This window comes from Saccoglossus kowalevskii, chromosome 9, assembly GCF_978046115.1.
Source record: "Saccoglossus kowalevskii chromosome 9, keSacKowa6.1, whole genome shotgun sequence".
In the NCBI taxonomy this organism is placed as follows: Eukaryota; Metazoa; Hemichordata; class Enteropneusta; family Harrimaniidae; genus Saccoglossus; species Saccoglossus kowalevskii.
Genome location: NC_140649.1, coordinates 12,429,047 through 12,447,464, shown reverse-complemented (window position 1 = coordinate 12,447,464; position 18,418 = coordinate 12,429,047). Strand labels below are relative to the sequence as shown.

At 33.5% G+C, this 18,418-nt stretch overlaps 1 protein-coding gene and 1 long non-coding RNA gene across 3 annotated transcripts in view; one reads left to right on the top strand and one right to left on the bottom strand.

Annotated features, from left to right (window-relative positions):
- Positions 1-18,418, top strand: part of LOC102802425 (guanine nucleotide exchange factor subunit RIC1-like) — a 44,801-nt gene that overhangs the window by 4,466 nt on the left and 21,917 nt on the right. Inside the window, exons 3-12 of one of the 2 annotated variants that reach the window (XM_078010021.2) lie at positions 1,766-1,842; positions 2,509-2,607; positions 12,021-12,163; positions 12,965-13,098; positions 13,455-13,546; positions 13,968-14,056; positions 14,379-14,523; positions 15,953-15,991; positions 17,287-17,335; positions 18,196-18,339. In XM_078010021.2, the coding sequence (XP_077866147.1) occupies positions 1,766-1,842; positions 2,509-2,607; positions 12,021-12,163; positions 12,965-13,098; positions 13,455-13,546; positions 13,968-14,056; positions 14,379-14,523; positions 15,953-15,991; positions 17,287-17,335; positions 18,196-18,339 (1,011 nt within the window). The remainder of the gene's footprint in view (positions 1-1,765; positions 1,843-2,508; positions 2,608-12,020; positions 12,164-12,964; positions 13,099-13,454; positions 13,547-13,967; positions 14,057-14,378; positions 14,524-15,952; positions 15,992-17,286; positions 17,336-18,195; positions 18,340-18,418) is intronic. The other variant, XM_085503165.1, reaches the window with a different exon arrangement.
- On the bottom strand, positions 5,549-6,789 carry LOC146738329 (uncharacterized). The gene is made up of 2 exons (XR_014930349.1): positions 6,584-6,789; positions 5,549-5,884 (listed from the first exon to the last, which is right to left on the bottom strand). It is a non-coding gene; the product is annotated as an uncharacterized LOC146738329 (long non-coding RNA).

Genomic DNA, 18,418 nt, shown 5'->3' with positions numbered 1-18,418 from the left:
ATGATTTTTTCAGCCTATGTCACCAGGCTAAATTTTGAGATATTGCATAATATCTCTGCCATAAAATCTCTGGTAAAAGTGTTCTAATAGTGTCAAAATGCCGACTTTCCACTAAAATACAACCATCAATTTCTCGAAAAAAAGGCTGGTGACCCCTAACTTTTTTTAGGTCAATATCCTTATATTGCCTTGGAGTACATTTTATTACAAAATGAATAAATTCTGAGTTTTTTTAATTTATGAGTAGGCTTCTACCTTAAGCTAATATTTAGTATAAATTTTTATCCGGTATACTATTATTATTTTTTTCTTTACTTCTGTGAATATCTACGGTTCATTTTTCACTACAAACATAGTTTACCACAGTGTGCTATTCAACATACAACACAAGGTTAGGAATCTGTAAAAATAAGCTTTGTTTTTGTTTCATTCTGTAAAATTATACAATGGCCCTTGTGATTCTTTCACTTAGTCATGTGCTGTTTTTTTTGTGTTTTTTTTTCCTGTCTGGAATCTATGACAGAACCCCCTGGCTTTTCCCATGACATTTGTGGGGTTTGGAAGTTATTTTCACGAGTGATGCAGTGTATCCAGTGGCTATATGTTCATGAACATAGTGAACAAGGGTTGTGATCTACTTTAAATTTGGCCAGCACATCACAACTATTGCAAACTTACAGATTCACTGTTCCAAATCCAATTTGTTATAGTTTCTATTCCTCTGCAACATTCATTAGGAATTATTTTCAATGCACATATGAAGGTATCCTGTGGAATACGACACAAACCCAAAATATACAATTGAGATTATGTTTTTTTTTTGTTTTTTGTTTTTTTACTCATTTGCGTATCAATAGTGAAAATACCGACTATATTTTCATGGGTGCAACAAATCATGGTTGTAAAATACAGTACATGTGTATTAATAAATACCGTGTACATGTATTAATGTATCTTTACTGTCAGTGACACATCGGTTAATTAATTGCATTGACATGACAATATGACAATATTGATGTACCATGGTATCTATTAAAATGTTAAACATGTTTTGGTGCCATATTCTGTTCACCGTCGTCCAAGGAACTTAACTTTGAAAGGTAGATACGGACCTATTTGTGAAATTACAACAATTCCGTAATTTACCTTTGGCAATAGAATATGAAAACTGAAAACTTTTGCGCGTCCACATTGAACTCCCCATGTTTGTGAAACAACTAAACTGTATTGATCAACCTTATTTTAATAATTAGTATAATATATGAAAATTATAATATATTATGTAGTTATTATTATGAGAAACCTAATGGTGCGTATGAAGGCAGTACAACAAGAAGTATCAATGATGTCAATCTTTAATACTGTTTGTGTGCTCACTTTTATGTATCCTTATTTTATTATCGCACATCTCCTCAGTCAATCTACCCGCTTGGTGTATAAAGCCCAGAACAAAACAAGATGGTGAAAATTAATGCAATGTTCTTGCTATAAACTTCATTTTGAAACATGGCCATCATTTTGGAATTATCACATATTTGTTTCATATTTGGAATTTCCTAACAAGGTAAAATCAATAAATCTGTTGAATACTGCTCAAATTATGGCATTATACACGTATATACAGCGGATCCTACAGACAGATGTATGATAATACCGTTTGTGTCCATTGCAAATGAGTACGCTAAATGAAAGTTGCTCTTGCATTTTGTTCTTGTAAGCATGTTACATTCCATTTACTTACGCCGCTGTGATTTTTACTTTACAGACAACAGGAGGTCATTTACTTTTTTACAAATTAGAACATGAAAGTAGCGAATGTCTATATGCACAAAGACAGAGCGGGTAAGATAACATGTATTGCAACTGGTGATTTGATTAGACCAATTTTGACCTTTCAGAATACATGCTTTTGTTATGGTGTTACATGCCGCGTTATCATATTAATATGTCAAATGTAGCGTTCTGTTTTCCAAATCGGTAGAATTACCAATAAGATGATCAGGAAAGCTGTGAAGCTTATTTGTTATTTGATGTGTACGTCACATTATACACTGTATCTTGCTTTCCATGTCTAACTGAATGCTTTGAAAATAACCATAATTCAGACTGACATTCAGTTTTGTTGTTGGTGCAAAATGAAAACTAAGAAGCTATTTTATTGAATACTTAACAATTAGTTTACAATTCTATTTCTCTCTGGGCAGGGTATTTTTAGTTTTTCTATGTTAATTGTACAATATTACACTATATGTCTTGCATTGAATCTGATTATTTTACATCGTCATGGTCACTATGCAGAGTGTGTTCAAATTTCATTTATAAATAAACAATGTAGTTTACATTGCATGGGACTCACACAATAACTATGGTGCTTTATTAATAAGCGTCCTTCATATTGATCTTCCCCCAAAAATGAAGGGAAAGATTTATGACTACAAAATGTAAACCTTTATATTGTCATCGTCGTCTTCATTGTTAACTTTTTTTTGTGGTTGTATTTTCTTGTAGTCGACAGAAACATGCATCATCTGAGATAACTGCCCATGTTGTCCCTGCATTGAAAATAACTATATCTGCTACTTTACCAGTGTTAGGGGGAATTAAAAGGTAAGTTAACCTGATTACTAATTCAATGCTAGATCTGTTTACATGTACACCAGGGTTTTTTCTGGAAAAAAACTGCAAGAGGGAGCACTGCAATTCAGCGTCACTACCAAGTGGGGGAGATAGGATTCTCCCTACTAAGGTGTGGAGTTTTTGATAATTCTTAGTTAAAATGGAGCATTCTATGGCTTCCTTGGGGCCAAAATTACTATCAGACAGGTCACAGTTGATGACTGTGGCCACATGAGATCCCTGGTCAATCAGAATTTTATGATTGCCAGAGGATCTGCTTCCCAGGGTAAGGGGGCACATGGCCATGGCCTGAGGGCGCTGCGTCCCTGTTCCCTTGTTTAAAAAAATCCCTGTACACACGACAAAGTGACATTGTGAGAAATAGACTTGCATTTATATACATGGTACATGTATGTGTGATGTGTATTTGTTATAGTTATAGTTTATTAGTTGAGTTTGCACTGTGACTATCCAAAACTTTGCCAAATGTATATGAAAGGCAGCTGATTGAATTGTGGCAGGAGTTTCCTTAGAAGGTAGCTGCAGTCTAAATTAGCTTTCTACTCTTGTCCATGATTCATTAACTGTCTACTTTTCTCAATACCTTATGCAAAAGAATATAACTTTGCCACCTACTTTCTTGATTGAGCATTTTGATTAAACACTTAAAGGGAAAGTCCTGCATGGTTATCCGCTCTAACAGTAGAAAGAATTACTTCTTTTTCATATGCTTTCTGAGATAACCTGTGACATATTAGATATTAGCATGTCATGGTTTAATCTCATTCTATATAAGTGAACTTATTAAATTAATTTTGATGTAGTATTTGTAAGTCCTGAAATGCAGTTTGTGTTCAGGACTCTTGATCTCAACAGACCAGTGACCCTCAAACTATTTCACAGTAGCTTGTATTTGTTGGCTATTTGTCGTTGTCATACTCTGCACGCTCATGATGCACAACCTACTCATATGTGAAAAGCCTACTCATAATTTTTTGAGAAAATTGGTCATTTAAAATTAAAAACTTGACAATGTTCATTGGTTTATTATGCTTGTTTGATCATGAACTTGATGAAGCTATTGTCCCATGGCACATGGCACAATGACATTCTTTTGTGTGTTACGGTGACCTATTTTGAGAAATTTTTTCTTATATTTTCAGAACAATTCTATAGAACACAATGTTAAAGAAAAATTTAAAACCCAGATTTTCAATTTAATTCAGGTCAACAAAAAGGGCCTTCAGCCTATGCCACCAGCCTACAATGTGTCAATAATCTCTGCCATAGGAACCTATGGTAAAAGCGTTATAATACTGACAAAATAACCACTATTCACTAAAATACAACCTTTGTTTTTTTGAAAATTAGGCTGGTGACCCCCAACTTTTCTTAAGTCAATATCTTTATATTGCCCAGAAGTACAATGTATTGCAAAATGAATAAATTCTGGGTATTTGCATTTATGAGTAGGCTTCTACCTTAAAGTGCCTGTGAAATGGCTGCTATTTTCACGTCTAAAATTATCAATTGATACATAAATATTATTAATTTTTATGTTTCTAAGCATAAATTATTTTTTTTAAGTGAAAAAATGTGTTTTAAACTCGGTCTACAGCAACTTTATTTTTTGTATTTTAAAACGAGGCTCCTCATTAGCTATTCATTGCCATACAGAAATTCCCCTTGTGACGTCAGAAAGGGAAGTTGCTGGGCAGCTCGCATTGCCGATACGTGTAAATAAGGCAAATTTCTTGTGCAGTTTTCTCGTTTTTGACTAAATTGTCACTTATGTACTTTTTCGTCGAGGAAGAACGGGCCATAATGAACACTTGGATATCAAATTTGTTGCATGGGGTTGAGTTAGATGCGAGATATGTCCGTTCTGGTGTGGCTGGTCGCAGTGATGTCACCGTCCCCGGCGCACGTTTGTAAACTATCGCTGAACCTCGGCACTGGACAACTTTCGAGTCGGTAAGAAGTTCAAGTTTTTTTTGTTCTAGTTGAGCTTACTACTCTTTATAAAATATCTTATCGATAATTTCAAAGAGGTATGTGTGAACTCTTTATTATGCTCGATAAACTTAGATCGCGAATTTCCTCAGAAATATTGCCTGCTTCGTTCAAACGTGCATTGGCATCCATATATTGGATTTTCGTTCATGGTCGAAGGCGTGAGTGTCTCGTGTGGCCCGAATGTCATCGGCGTTTTACTTTATCACGTTTGATTTTTTTTTTTGCACAAATGAAACTCTTATTTTTTTCCACCATCAACAATTTCTGATATGGTTGTTGGAATCGGCCGACGTCTCTGTGGGCTGCTCTACACACGTAAAATGCACAATGTTTTGACCTGGCTTCCCTTCACACGAAGCGCGGGTGTGCATTACATCCGCAAGTTTCAAAATTTTAAACGTAAATTTGAAAAATGTTTGGTGAAATAAAATTGACATATTATTATGAAAAGAAAATGAAGAAAAAAAATTTAATTATTTTTTGAATAATCGTTTGAGAGGATTGGGTGGCAATTGCTTATACTTATGTACTAATTGTAAATGTGTTCAATATTTTTTTCATCCATAATTCAAACACATATATAACATAATAATAGTTGCCTTTATTATAGTAAAAAAAGATGCATCATAAAACGAATGAATTACGTATAAACAAATGCCAAATAAAGATTGTGACCTTATTTATTTTCTAAACCTCCACAGGTTAACGAGCGGATACTTGAAGTTCCTTGAAAAAGACTACAGTACTACCAGAGTGAGCAGTAACAGATTTATCAATATTTATGTCAGAGAATTATTTAGGACTTAAATTACCAAATCTTGGTTTTTCATAGATTCCAAAATCTGAAGATGTGTTTCCTTTTTTTCATTGTCACACAGTGTCACTCAATTAAAACCATATACTATAGTAATAGTAATCCATGTACAAATTATATTTTATTCACATTATTTTCCTCACATACATGTACAGACAATCCAATGTTTACATTGTCATATTTCTTTGTTCATCACAAGTCTAAATAAAATTTGTGAACTGTGTAACGTAGCCTGTTTTTTATTAGCATAATTGTTGCAGCATCTGGAAATGTATTTACACTGTTATGTGAATCTTGTAGTGTGGCAATGAACTGCCGAGACTTTGTCAGGGTGGGCATACTGGCTGTTGAGTGGCAGGGGTGCATCATCAAGTGTATGTAATACACAATCTCCTCCAACATACAAGTCTAGTGTATTGAAGAGCTCTTCTACGTAATCTGTAAATTATAATGAGAGCATTTTGATTCAACAATAGTAGATAGAAAACCATAAAGAATCATATCATACATGTTCTATTGAAGTACATGCAATTTCCAGTAGAAGCATCAAAATTAAAATAAAAAGAAAACATATTTTGACATTCTAGACGTTAAACTATAGTGATCAATAAAATAGGGAAATAACTAAAAAAAACGACAAATCACAGTTAATAAATAAATGACCGCCGCGTGGAAATAGATTCAGTTGAAATGGGTGAACGCGTCGGGTCACGAGGACATTAATTTTGTTTTTTATTCGCAAAATCTATCACTGGCAGCGTTTGTTTTGACATGTCTCATAACTGAAAGTCCAAGCTGACTTTGTTTTGGCTGTAGGTATGAAAAACGGGTCGGGATTTTTTGGGGTCGAGATGTCCAGTACCCCCATAAATTATTTCGCAGATCAAGCTAGAAGGAAAGTAACAGAGGTGTGAATTCGACATTCAGCACCAATCACCGAACAATTCGAAACTTTTAGCCTGCGAAAATGAAAACAATTAGCAGTGTGTAAGGACTGCGTAATTTCCTGTTTGTCCGACGCGTCGTTTTCGTGTTACTATCAAAAATTATTGATACCTTTACATAACGCAAACTTAATTGTCTCTATAAAGCGATAATCAGGATGGCAAAACAAGTCAAATGATTTGAAACACTTACCCGACGTCTCTCTCTCTTCTGAAATCCGCCTCGGTGATCATGGGCTGGTTCGGAATCTATTTCTTTCAAAATTGTTGGTATTGCGCCAGGTTTAAGTTGTCGGCGCTTCTCTTTAAAACCTAGTTGTTTTTTCACGGCCGAAGACAGTTTTTCGAAAAAAGAATCTGACGTGAAGTGGACACTACATATGACGCTGTAAGGAGAAGGTCCACCCCAACCTTTTCTTGTTGTTTTCACGGCTTTCGTTTACTGACGTCGCACCTTCGGATCGTTTGGAAAAGTGTGAATACTTACACTATGACTATACGTATTACTGCAACCGCCCACAACACAACGTTTAACCATCACAAACGTTTGTTCTGAAAACAACTTCTAAAAACTCTCTATCTCAAAAAAAAAAAAAAAAATGACAAAAAAAAGAAATGCCGACCGAAAAATGTATATCGTTTAAAAGTATGTTGAATCACGCAGTGTTATATAAGTACAGCTCAGGAGTATGGCTTCCTCTCATATTTTGGCATTTGGTGGCGCACTTTCGGCGAGAGTCGGAAATCCGGAAACAGTCGACCGTTTCAGGATAGGTGGGCGTGGCTACAGCACGAGATATATCTTAAATTTACTTGGATAGGAGTAACCATTTTGACAAAAAAAATCAATAACTGCCCACTTCAGTAGGACACGGATCTAAAATAGTTAACGTGAGAGTGGGCATTGCACAGGCACTTTAAATGTACATGTATGTAATGCAATACTGTCCATTCTAATAATAATTATTTAAGTAGTTTTGTACTTTCCCTGAATAATTTAATTTATATGTAATTAGATATGAGCTGTAAATGCTTTTACTTAACATGCGCCATGTGTTGGCCAGTAGATTTCAGAGATCAATACATGTTAAATTTGTTAACCTATGAAATAAACTGCTCCACGCTGTGCATTATTGCTTGATACAAGGATTTATTTGCTTGATACAAGGATTTATTCGTCTCAAAATTAGCTTAGGACATTTTGTTCAAATAGCAATTGGTGTCATCGTGCATTTCCAATTATTTGCCATAGTTTGGGTATAAAACAGTAAATTTAACAGAAAAAAATTAGGCCCTTTGTCTGAAATGATTTAACAAATTTAGGACATTTTGAAAATATATCAGCAAATTGCTGATGTTCAGTGAGCATCTGAATCACTGATTGTAACAGAACTGAGACAAAGATGTCTTAATAATAGACTTGACAACTATACTTGGCCTGTTACTATGCCATGGTAAGGGATGAATGAAGTATGCATTGAACAAGTGTGTGAAAACAAATGTTACTATTTCTTTTAAAATGCATGACCTAAACCTATAGTTCTTCACTTGTAAGAATGGGTGGTCTGTTTTGACAATTATTCCAAATATTGAATAATGTTTATTCACACCAAAATATGATTTTGATTTTGGCCTTACCCCTCATACATGTACTATAGTCTAGGAAAAGTAATTGTGTTTCTGATAACTCTACATACACACATACTTGTATTTGATGAAACTCCAATTTTTATTTCATGCAAAATAGTCAATTTGTTCATTTACTAGTAATTTCTTTTGTAGTAGATGACTAATCTTGAGTTTGTTAAATGCAATATTGTGATAGCAATAATTTGTTAATAGAAAGTCAGTCCACTGGAAAAAAAAATAACTAGAAAAAAATCTTATCAACATCCTAATTACTGGAAATACAACATTTGTTTGTTCTTGTTCAAATTGGCCAGAAGCTCTTCTTTTTTTTTCCTCTCTCTTTCTTTTGCCCTTACACTTACATGTTTATGCAAATATACCATACATAGTCAATAATAATTATCTCCATAAATTCCAAGTGAAGGCAGAGAGAATAAGTAGATAGATTGACCCTTAGGGTTAAGTACAAATGGGACAACTGTCAATTGTAATTGTACAGTTGCATGTACCATAGAGCAATTTACATAATTCTATCAAATTCTCATTCAATAATCCTCAAACTTAACTACCGGGGCACCAGTAAGTGCATAATTTATTTAGAAAATCTAATGTTTCCATTATAAGGATAAAAATATGATCCATAATAATTGTTTTTCTTTTAGATAGACCAACAATTTTATGTCATTAATTAATCTCAGTGATTCTTATGATTTCAAAATTTCGAGGCACTTAAATTTTTGACAGCGACTCTGTCATTTAGTCATTTACAATGTTTATTCATGACATGTATAAGTATAATGCAAATCTGAATAAAAAGAATCATATTTGGATGGTGCAAGTCACATACGATTATTAATGGTTTCTAGACTGTCCTTTCAAACTTGTTTAACCCTGCATAGTGACCCCACTTTAGGCTACTACTAGTACTACACTTCTCATCTGTCTAGTCTGAATATTGCATAAATTACACCGATTACTCTTTGCTTTCACAAGTACTCTTCTCAACTACACATACATACATCTTGCAAGTTCAACGAAAAATTGCATTTACTGTATTCGGAATCATTAAAATATGATACACTTCATTCTGTATGTGTGCAACTAATAGAGCAAATATGCTATGTCTAGTTGTATTTACCAAGCTACTATCTGAGTCCACTTATACATTGAGTCTTGCTTCGAATTTAAAATCAGTAGGCAAAATCGATGGAAAATTGAAATAATTATATTTATTTATTTTTTGTTTATATATGTTTAACATCTAAATTTTAATGAATATTGATTTTGAATCCATGCATTACTTTAAGATTTAATTACATGTGATGATGAGAAGTAAAACCTATTTTCCGTTTTGGCATTACAGAAAATATGATGTGATTATTGAGGGCAGGATATAAAGCGTTATACTGTATGTAAGGAGATACTTGATAAACTACTGCCTTCTGTTCAAATTACACTCAACATTCAGTTGTTAATAATGACAAATCATAATGTAATAGAATCTTACAGCACATATTTGCATATGAATATTGGTAATTACGATGGTATGTGTTGCTACATACTTGATACATATACTGACATGCGATATACATACATGCTAGCATCAAATGAGATTTGTGCGTCATTATGGCAGAAAAGGCCACAAATCAGCTGTCATCAGGTCCCAGTCTGACTGTAAATACTGTTTTCAGTTGATAGTTTCTGATCCTCATCTCTGGCAAATTAGTTTTTGTACAGAATACTAGTATAATAATAATATTTATTCAACACTAAAATAAACCACAGTGAGTTTATAGTTATATAAAATAATTAAAAAAAAAATATGTGACATTCATTTCTGATTTTGGTTGATCTTTGGTTTGGAGGTTATTTGTTAAGAGAGGTCTGTTATTTCTGACTGTCACTGTCTGCCTTTTCAATGACACATGCAAATCCTTTCAAAGCTTTCTATGATCTTACTTATGATTTATGCTCCTGGCAATTCAGTGTTTTTCTGTAGATTTTGTATCCATGGATGAAATGCATTCGTATAAAGCCTTTCTATAGATATAGGACGTACTTTTCACATCAATATGACAGTGCACCTTTAGTAATAAAGATTCAGCCATTGATTTGCAGGGATTGCACTTATGTATATCTTGATAGATGTCTACTCATTGTTCTACAGCCATCTTCATCAGAGTTTCATTTTGTTGTCACTGACTTGCTAACTCCGACTGACACCTACCTGTAACCCTGGATTAGTATGTTTTTAAAAGAAACACTATTGACACCATGATTCTTTGAATCAGGTTATTTGAGGAATAAATGTTAACAAAGTGTTCATCTTTTTTTTTGAAAAAATGACCATGTATATTTCATATGATATCGCGCATTCAAGTAACCCGTTTATCATGCTTGTGTCACACATTGATTCGGGTTGTGGCCATGTTGATTATCCTACCCTAAAACAAGCTCTGAATTAGCTGGAAACTATGCGATACCGGCTTTCCTAAAAATTAGAGCAAAATAAAAATAGGAAATATTGATAGGTCCCAACACCTTCTGGTGTTTGGGTAGGGAGATGTGGTTAGGGGGGCATCCAATAAATGAATGAACGTTCTAATTAATATTTGACACAATTAACGCAATATTTTACTGATTGATATTTAATATCTATCTCAGTCTTGATCCAAATTAGTATCAGTTACACGGTGTATTTAAGAAAATCACTGCATTAAAAGCTAATTACCCCCCCCCCCCCCCGAATAACGATGCTGGTGGGGGGTTATATTGGTTGCTGTCCATCTGTACGGGGGTCTTATCAGGAACACAATTGCAGATAGACATTCACACAGTGTTATACATGTATTGAAGAAATTGCACACTGATCAACATATTTAATGACCATGTGACCATGTCATGTGACCTCATTAAAATGCATAAATATCATATCTGGATCAGGCACTATTACAGACGTTCAACCAGTGTTTATGAATAAAGATGCCATCTCCGATAGCTTTCTTGTTGAATTATTCAAAGGTTCGTACACAGATTGAGCAACTGTGGTACAGATTGAAACTGAAAAGTTTAAACACCCATCTAAGTGCTCCTGTACATGTACATGTCAAAAGGTTCCTTATTTCACTTGATCGTTTTTTAAATCATGCTTGACACGTGTAGTTAAGTCAATCCAATCGGTTCGCCATGTGTCAATGTGTGTTTATTAGAAATACTAATTCACACACAATCTATACACACCATCTGTCCGATGTCAGAATGGATGAAATTGAATCATGAAATAAACAATGTGCTATGTTTGAGCATTGATCCTTATTTTGAAAAAAAAATGGAAAATGTTTATGTCAAATAGATATAACACTACACATGAAAACTTGTGAATCAACACAAATAGGCCATTGCGCTAGTTTGAGTTCTGTGTGCATGGTTGGCAAGAACTGATTACTTATATTCAAGGATAAAATAATGCCATTGATCACTGCTGTTGTTACATGTTGGGGGGGGGGGTTATGTGTTACTGTTAATTAAACAACTTGTGTGCAATGCTATCGCAGCAGATTGTGTTGATTAGTGAGCTATCGTTATCAAACTTTTGCATGCTGGTTGGCAAAACTGTAAACTTATGATATTACAGTGTGACGGCCTTATAGAACAAGTAAGAGGAAGTGTGTGGCCATGGTTTTGGTACATTGTCAAGAAGGTTCATTTTTAGCCTTGTCTCTGCCTAAACACAATAGTAATAATAAATTGTTGACACATGATAAATTGTGATGCTGTGTATAATTTCACAGAGGCATATCAGTGCAACTGTGGCTTCTCAACTGCATTTCTATAAATACTTATTTGCAGCAAGGCGCCAACAATGTACTTATGATCTCCCTATTGGTTTCTTATAAATTAATTTTTAGAATTGGGTGTGTATGGCCATTGACTGGATTTCTGGGATAAAAAAGTCATTTATTTTGCTGACCTTAATAGTAATATTTCTTTTTGTTTTACAGTATGGCATGTTTTAAAGATGAACTGATGGTGTCTTCTGGGCAGGGTATATTACAAAGGATACGATGGGATGGATCTGTCAATGCTAAAATGAATATATCAATTAATACTATTCCATTCTCTATAGACTTACAACAATCAAGGCGTGAGTACAAATAAGTCACTGGATTTCAATGATGCTTTGTAATATGCAGACCTGATAAGGTTTCAGTGGAAATCTGTGCATGTTACTTATTTATAATAGTGTTACATGTATATAACATGTATACTCTTAAATGAAAAACCATTGAACCATTTTATTTATTTATTTATTTATTTATTTATTTATTTATTTATTTATTTATTTATTTATTTATTTATTTATTTATTTATTTATTTATTTATTTATTTGTTTGTTTGTTTGTTTGTTTGTTTGTTTGTTTACTCATTTTACAACAATTTACATTCTTTTGGAATAAAACAATTGTTTCTCAATTAGTCTAGCCTGCTTGAGAAATCAGGGCACTGCACTGAATTTTCAACTCGTGTATATTCTTGCATAACTTTGCATATGGTACAGAGTTCCTCAAATTTCCCCTGGGAAACTGGGCCTGAAACCTCTAGTTTGATTTCAATCACTTCCCTAATGAGATAATATATTATATACTAACAGTTCAACCAATGCCAAAACCTGTACATGATTATTCGTACCAATTTATTGATAATACTTGGGTAAAATCCTGACAGAAAAAAATATTAAAAACAAGACTGAATATTTGGTAAGATTAGCTTTAAAAAGTGAATAAAGTAAGTAAAAGTAAAATAAAACAACTGCATTTGTGGGGTTCATATATTGGTTAAACCCTGTCACATTGCCTATTGAAGGACTCCACAGATAGCAATAATGTATGGAAAAAATCGTGTCAGAAGGCAGTATGTTAACTTCTGTATTTGTTATCTGTTACAGAAACACAGTTAGACAAGCTTGGTTTATATTTTAATCATATCGAATATAGTCCTTTATTAGTGGGATTTGCTGTGATTTTTGCTGGTGGGAGAGCTGGGTTTCTCTCAGCGCCAACAGCTAAATTTGAACCACAGGTAAGACAGTGGGGAATACAGTATGTTTAGTAAAGCCATGCCTGTATAGCCTGCTACAGTTGTATTCAGGGATGGTAGGTTTACAAAGTTGATGAAAAGCTACTAGCAAGATTGTGCCTGATTGGTTATCCAACCCTAACACCTAACAGTCAGACCAATCAAAGCGAAGCCTTGTTTTATGTACCAGGTATATGCTGCAGCTCAACCATACATAGCATTCAAGCTCTTTTCTGCTGTTACATTAGACAACATTTTCATAATTACATACAGTAAATACGGATATTGAGATTGTTTTGTGCTTGTTTACTTCTATTTTATTTTTATATGAACAATATTTTTTTATTTTTTTTTTGCAGAATGTTAATGGTGTGTGGGCACAAGAAATAAACACAGCAAGTTGTATCGCCATCAACCAAAAGTATCGGCTTATAGCGTATGGGTGTAAAAAGTAAGTACACATCACTCCTAGTCTGACTATAGTTTCCTGAACGTATGGATGTGTTCTTCCTTATTTGGGAAATATCCAATCCTTATATGTCACATTCAAATATTTTGCTTGTATATACATGTACATCAAACGCAGCAACAACAATGTAACTAGCTTGTGACAGGCACTATTCTGGTAAAATGTGTTTTGCTGACATTTGGGACTGTTTACTTCTTGCCTGTAATGACTATAGGCAGGCTTAGGATGTATAATAATAATCTTAAAAGTATATGCTCAGGCTATATGGGATTGCATTGACGTCTGCTATACGTCAGTCAATATAATCGCCTGCCTGCCTTTTGGCATGCTGTGTGTTGATAACGTTCATCTAATATTTTGAGTGAAAAGCTATAAAAATAAAAAAAATTATTCCTATCACCAGTGGTCAAGGTATTGTGTACTCCGTGGATGAAGTGACTGGTAGTTTACTTGTATCACACAGACTGGCATTATCTAACACAGACTACCCAGGTATTTTCATATATTATTCGTCTTACTGTTCAATAAATGACTGTATACTTATAAATAAGTTGTTGATTTTGAACCTGAGGGTCTTGCACACAGTGACAGAGAGTACATTTGTTTGTAATGCAGTTCTCTCCTAAAACTGTATACTTGGTTGTGATGAGTCATTATTTTCAGATTGTGGGGTATTGTTAATGTGTCTATGTAAGAATTCACTCCTCTAATACATGCTAAGATGCATCCATTCCACTATTATTTAGTCCAAAAAATGTTGCCCTGGTACTAGCATTTACCATTTGGGATAAACTAATATTTTTTGTTTCACAAGATGCGTGTAATGCAGCGGGTGTGGTGACCACTTTACAGTGGACGCCAGATGGTTGTTCACTGGCGATGGGATGGGAGAATGGTGGTCTGGCTTTATGGAGTGTATTTGGTGCTAAGTTATTATGTACATTAGGAGGAGATTATGGGTGAGTACACAGATTGATTGGCTAGTCTGGGTCACATGATTAAAAAATATTTAGATTGCAGTAATATGATTGGCTAGTCTGGGTCACATGATTAAAATGTATCTAGATTGCAGTAATATGATTGGCTAGTCTGGGTCACATGATTAAAATGTATCTAGATTGCAGTAATATGATTGGCTAGTCTGGGTCACATGATTAAAATGTATTTAGATTGCAGTATTATGATTGGCTAGTCTGCTGTCACATGATTAAAATGTACAGTAATACTGAATTATGATTGGCCTATTTATGTTAGCTAAATCTGTGACAAATGCAAATTGGGTAAATATTAAAAGGACTGATAATACAAATAACTGCATCAATTGATACCATTTTCTTAATCCTCATTCATTCTTTTATTTGCACAAATATAATACATGAGTAGGTATGCTTATGCACAGCAATTTTTTTTTTTTATTCTATCAAATAAGGCCAGCTGGTGGCCATTTTTGTAAAAAAAAACACACACATAAATAAATAAATACTCAAACATGTTATCCAATTTCATTCAAATATGAGAAATAGATGTGCAAGTTATTTATTTCATATCCTTTTTTTTCTGTGGTAGAATCTTAGCCATGGTGTTTTTCTAATACTGTTTCCATCTCCATGGCAATTTGTAGTGGGGTGATTATGTTAAGTTGGCTAATATTGTCGGTGACTTCATAGTAGAATTGCTTTAAATGTCAAAGTCAGTATACAAACTATGACTAGTCATTAAAATTTATGTGCAAGTGTCTCTATCGTTTTGTCTGATTCCAATTATGTTGTTTCAGCATTTTACATTTTTGTAGTGAATTGTTAGAAAGGGTTTGTAGTCGATACCATATTTGCTCTATCTATAGCGCATGTGTTTAGATGACAGAGATTTTCCCTTGTGGTCAAAATTAGTAATATGCGCCTTATTGTTTATTAATTATCATTATTTATATATGTACGTGTTTGGAGATATACTGATTTAGCTAATACACAAACTAGATTTTTATTAATGATAAAATCCATTTTGGGTGCAATAAAAACAATCATCCAATGTTACCTGAACTTTCTTGAGCTGCCGAGTGAGGTTCTTGTTGTTCTGGGTAATATCTCATTGTAAAACAGTTGTCTTTGTCGCTGAAGTCGAGAAGCCAATAAACACAGTCTTTAGGTTCATGTGTGCTTCTATTGGAAATGCACTAATAAAGCAAATATGGTGTATTAAATTTTGAGTTGTCTGTGGGAGGTGCCTGAAAAGTTACAAACCACTTTCAGAATATCTCTGACATGTGTGATATTGTATACTGGTATATGCTGTTTGCAGTCATGTACAATATAGCTCTAGATTCAAACTCGTTAGTATTCCTTGCACACTGCCATTTTGTTGTTTTTTTTTGCTTTATTTCTTTCCAAGGCTTCAGGCTGCTAAAAATTTCTCTGTATCCAAAGAAAGGTAAACATAGTAAACTTTTGAAGTGAAAACTGGGAGGTCTGATTAATATGATTAATCAGCTATGATTAATATGCATGGGAATGCCTCAGCATGTGACTTAGAGGAGAGATGCTGATTGGTGGCAACTATATAGTTGTTCATTTTGAAAATGACGTGAATACAAAAAAAGGGACATTTCACTGATTTGAAATTTGTCTGATTTTCTAGTGGAAAAAATAATGTTTTTGTTACCATGGATAATTGAGGGTAGCATGTGTAATTTTATAATAATTGCTGTTATGATACCATATTTTCAATTTATCTGCATGTATCAAAGTAAAGGTGTGGGTACTCGGTATTTCACATTCAGACATTAAATTAGATCTAGTCTGACTTCTTTGTTAGCAATAGCCTTTGAAAATTTCCAATGAGGTGACATATAGATGTTACATAAGATTAGCATTTTTGTGTTGATTTACCATCGCATGTAATATAATGGGTACATGGGTTATTAAAATGGTTACTGGTGCTTTGTCATTACAACAAACTATTTTTCCAAATTATTTTTAAAATGCCATGTGACTGTGACTGTGTAGCATCTAAGATTTGTGACGTATGTCAACAGTAATGATAACTATGATAAAGGGAATAATATTATATAACAAAAGACAAGGTCACCAGAATTTAAACTATGTTGTTAATTCTGGTTTTTATTTTATCTTGAAAAATACTATCATGCCAATTCCTTTGATACTTTGTATGTACTTTTTTTATGTTCCTTGGGTGGATCTTTGTCAGATTTGTTCTTTTTGTAATGATATCTTCAATTCTCTGGTAGAAAATGCTTTTTTATTTGACTTCAGGTCAATTGCTGTGATAAAAAATGTACTTGTGTAAAGTCCATGGGTTGACTTCCATGAGATTCGTAACAAGATGATAACAATTGTAATTGTTGCCATGGTAATAACGAAATAAACTACCATGGTTGTGATATGGCAAGAAAATTGTTTGAACACTAATTAATAACAACCATGGCAAATAGTTAATATCTCACCGCGCAGAACGTGATCAACTTTGTTTTGAGGAAGACACTACAAAGACAGCAGAGATATTACTTGTAAGACAAATCATATGGTGAGAGTAAGGAAACATGCATGTTTCTGCATATACATGTATGTAAGGTCATGGTTGGAAGATATTGAAAATATTACATGCACAACACCAAAGATATGAAACACATATATGTTTATGATTCTAATAATAATAATAACCTTAGCTTGTCTAGATATTGATATAATTTCATGTTTTATTTCCAGCTTTTCTCAAGATGCTTTCAGGGATAATCCTTTACAAATAAAGTCAATGGTAAGTTGTTTGTTCTGACTATAGTATTGCTTACTCACACACTGTGTACCTGTGTTGTGTTGATTCATGGGTGTGGTCAATTGCTTCAATGACAGCCAGTCAAGCCTTCAGTAAATTCAAGTTAAAGCCAAAGTTGATTGTACTTTTGAATTTTTTTATTTGAAAATATTTAGTCGTCTTCATGTGTTCGTAAAAGCGTTTATTTTATAAGCTTAATTTATGCAATAGAAATAATAATTTTATGATTTGATTTGACATCAAAAAATAAAAATTCATTGATGACCTGGTTGTTGTACATTTTACTATATCTATCTACTAGTGTCGTTTAAAGATTACTGTAATATACTTTATTTTAGCTGGAATTAATTTTCGCTGAAAAGACTTTTTGGTGTTTTTTTTGTATGGAATTTATTTTCACTGATGTTTGACCAGTTGAATGTAAAATATAGGATAGGGTATATTCGCTGTATCTTATTCTCACTGAATCATTTCTTCAGTGTAAATAGCGAAAATAGATTCCAAGCAAAAATAAAGTATTTTACAGTATACTGTAATTCTGACTGAATATGAACTAATTAAAAGTTTTTTAACAATAAATTTTACTGGCCATGATATCCAGGGCATTATCATTATTTATTAGACACAACACTTTTGTCAATATTGAAAAGTCACATAACAAGAACGAACAAACTGACAATATTAAAATAAAAACAAAATGTAACTTGTGATTTGCTGTGTACAAAAATTGCATTTGATAAATTTAGCTTTTCACTGAGAACAAATTATCGTTTCCTAAATCTGTAACCCTAAACAAACATGTAGCCCCAATAACCAGGAATTATTGTGTGTTTTCTGTAAAGGAATGGGGCATGGAGGGCTATCATCTGTGGGTAACAACAACACCTAAACTATCCAGTAATGGCAAGAGAAAGTCGGTGGTGTCTCCTGGCGGTTTAATACAGTTGCAGTTTGTGAAGAGTTCACTGACAGTTAATCCATGCATTGTAAGTATCGGTAATTACTATATTAGGTGTGTTTTACTGATTGCTCTCAAAATATAATCATTGACTCTGCAACAGGTAT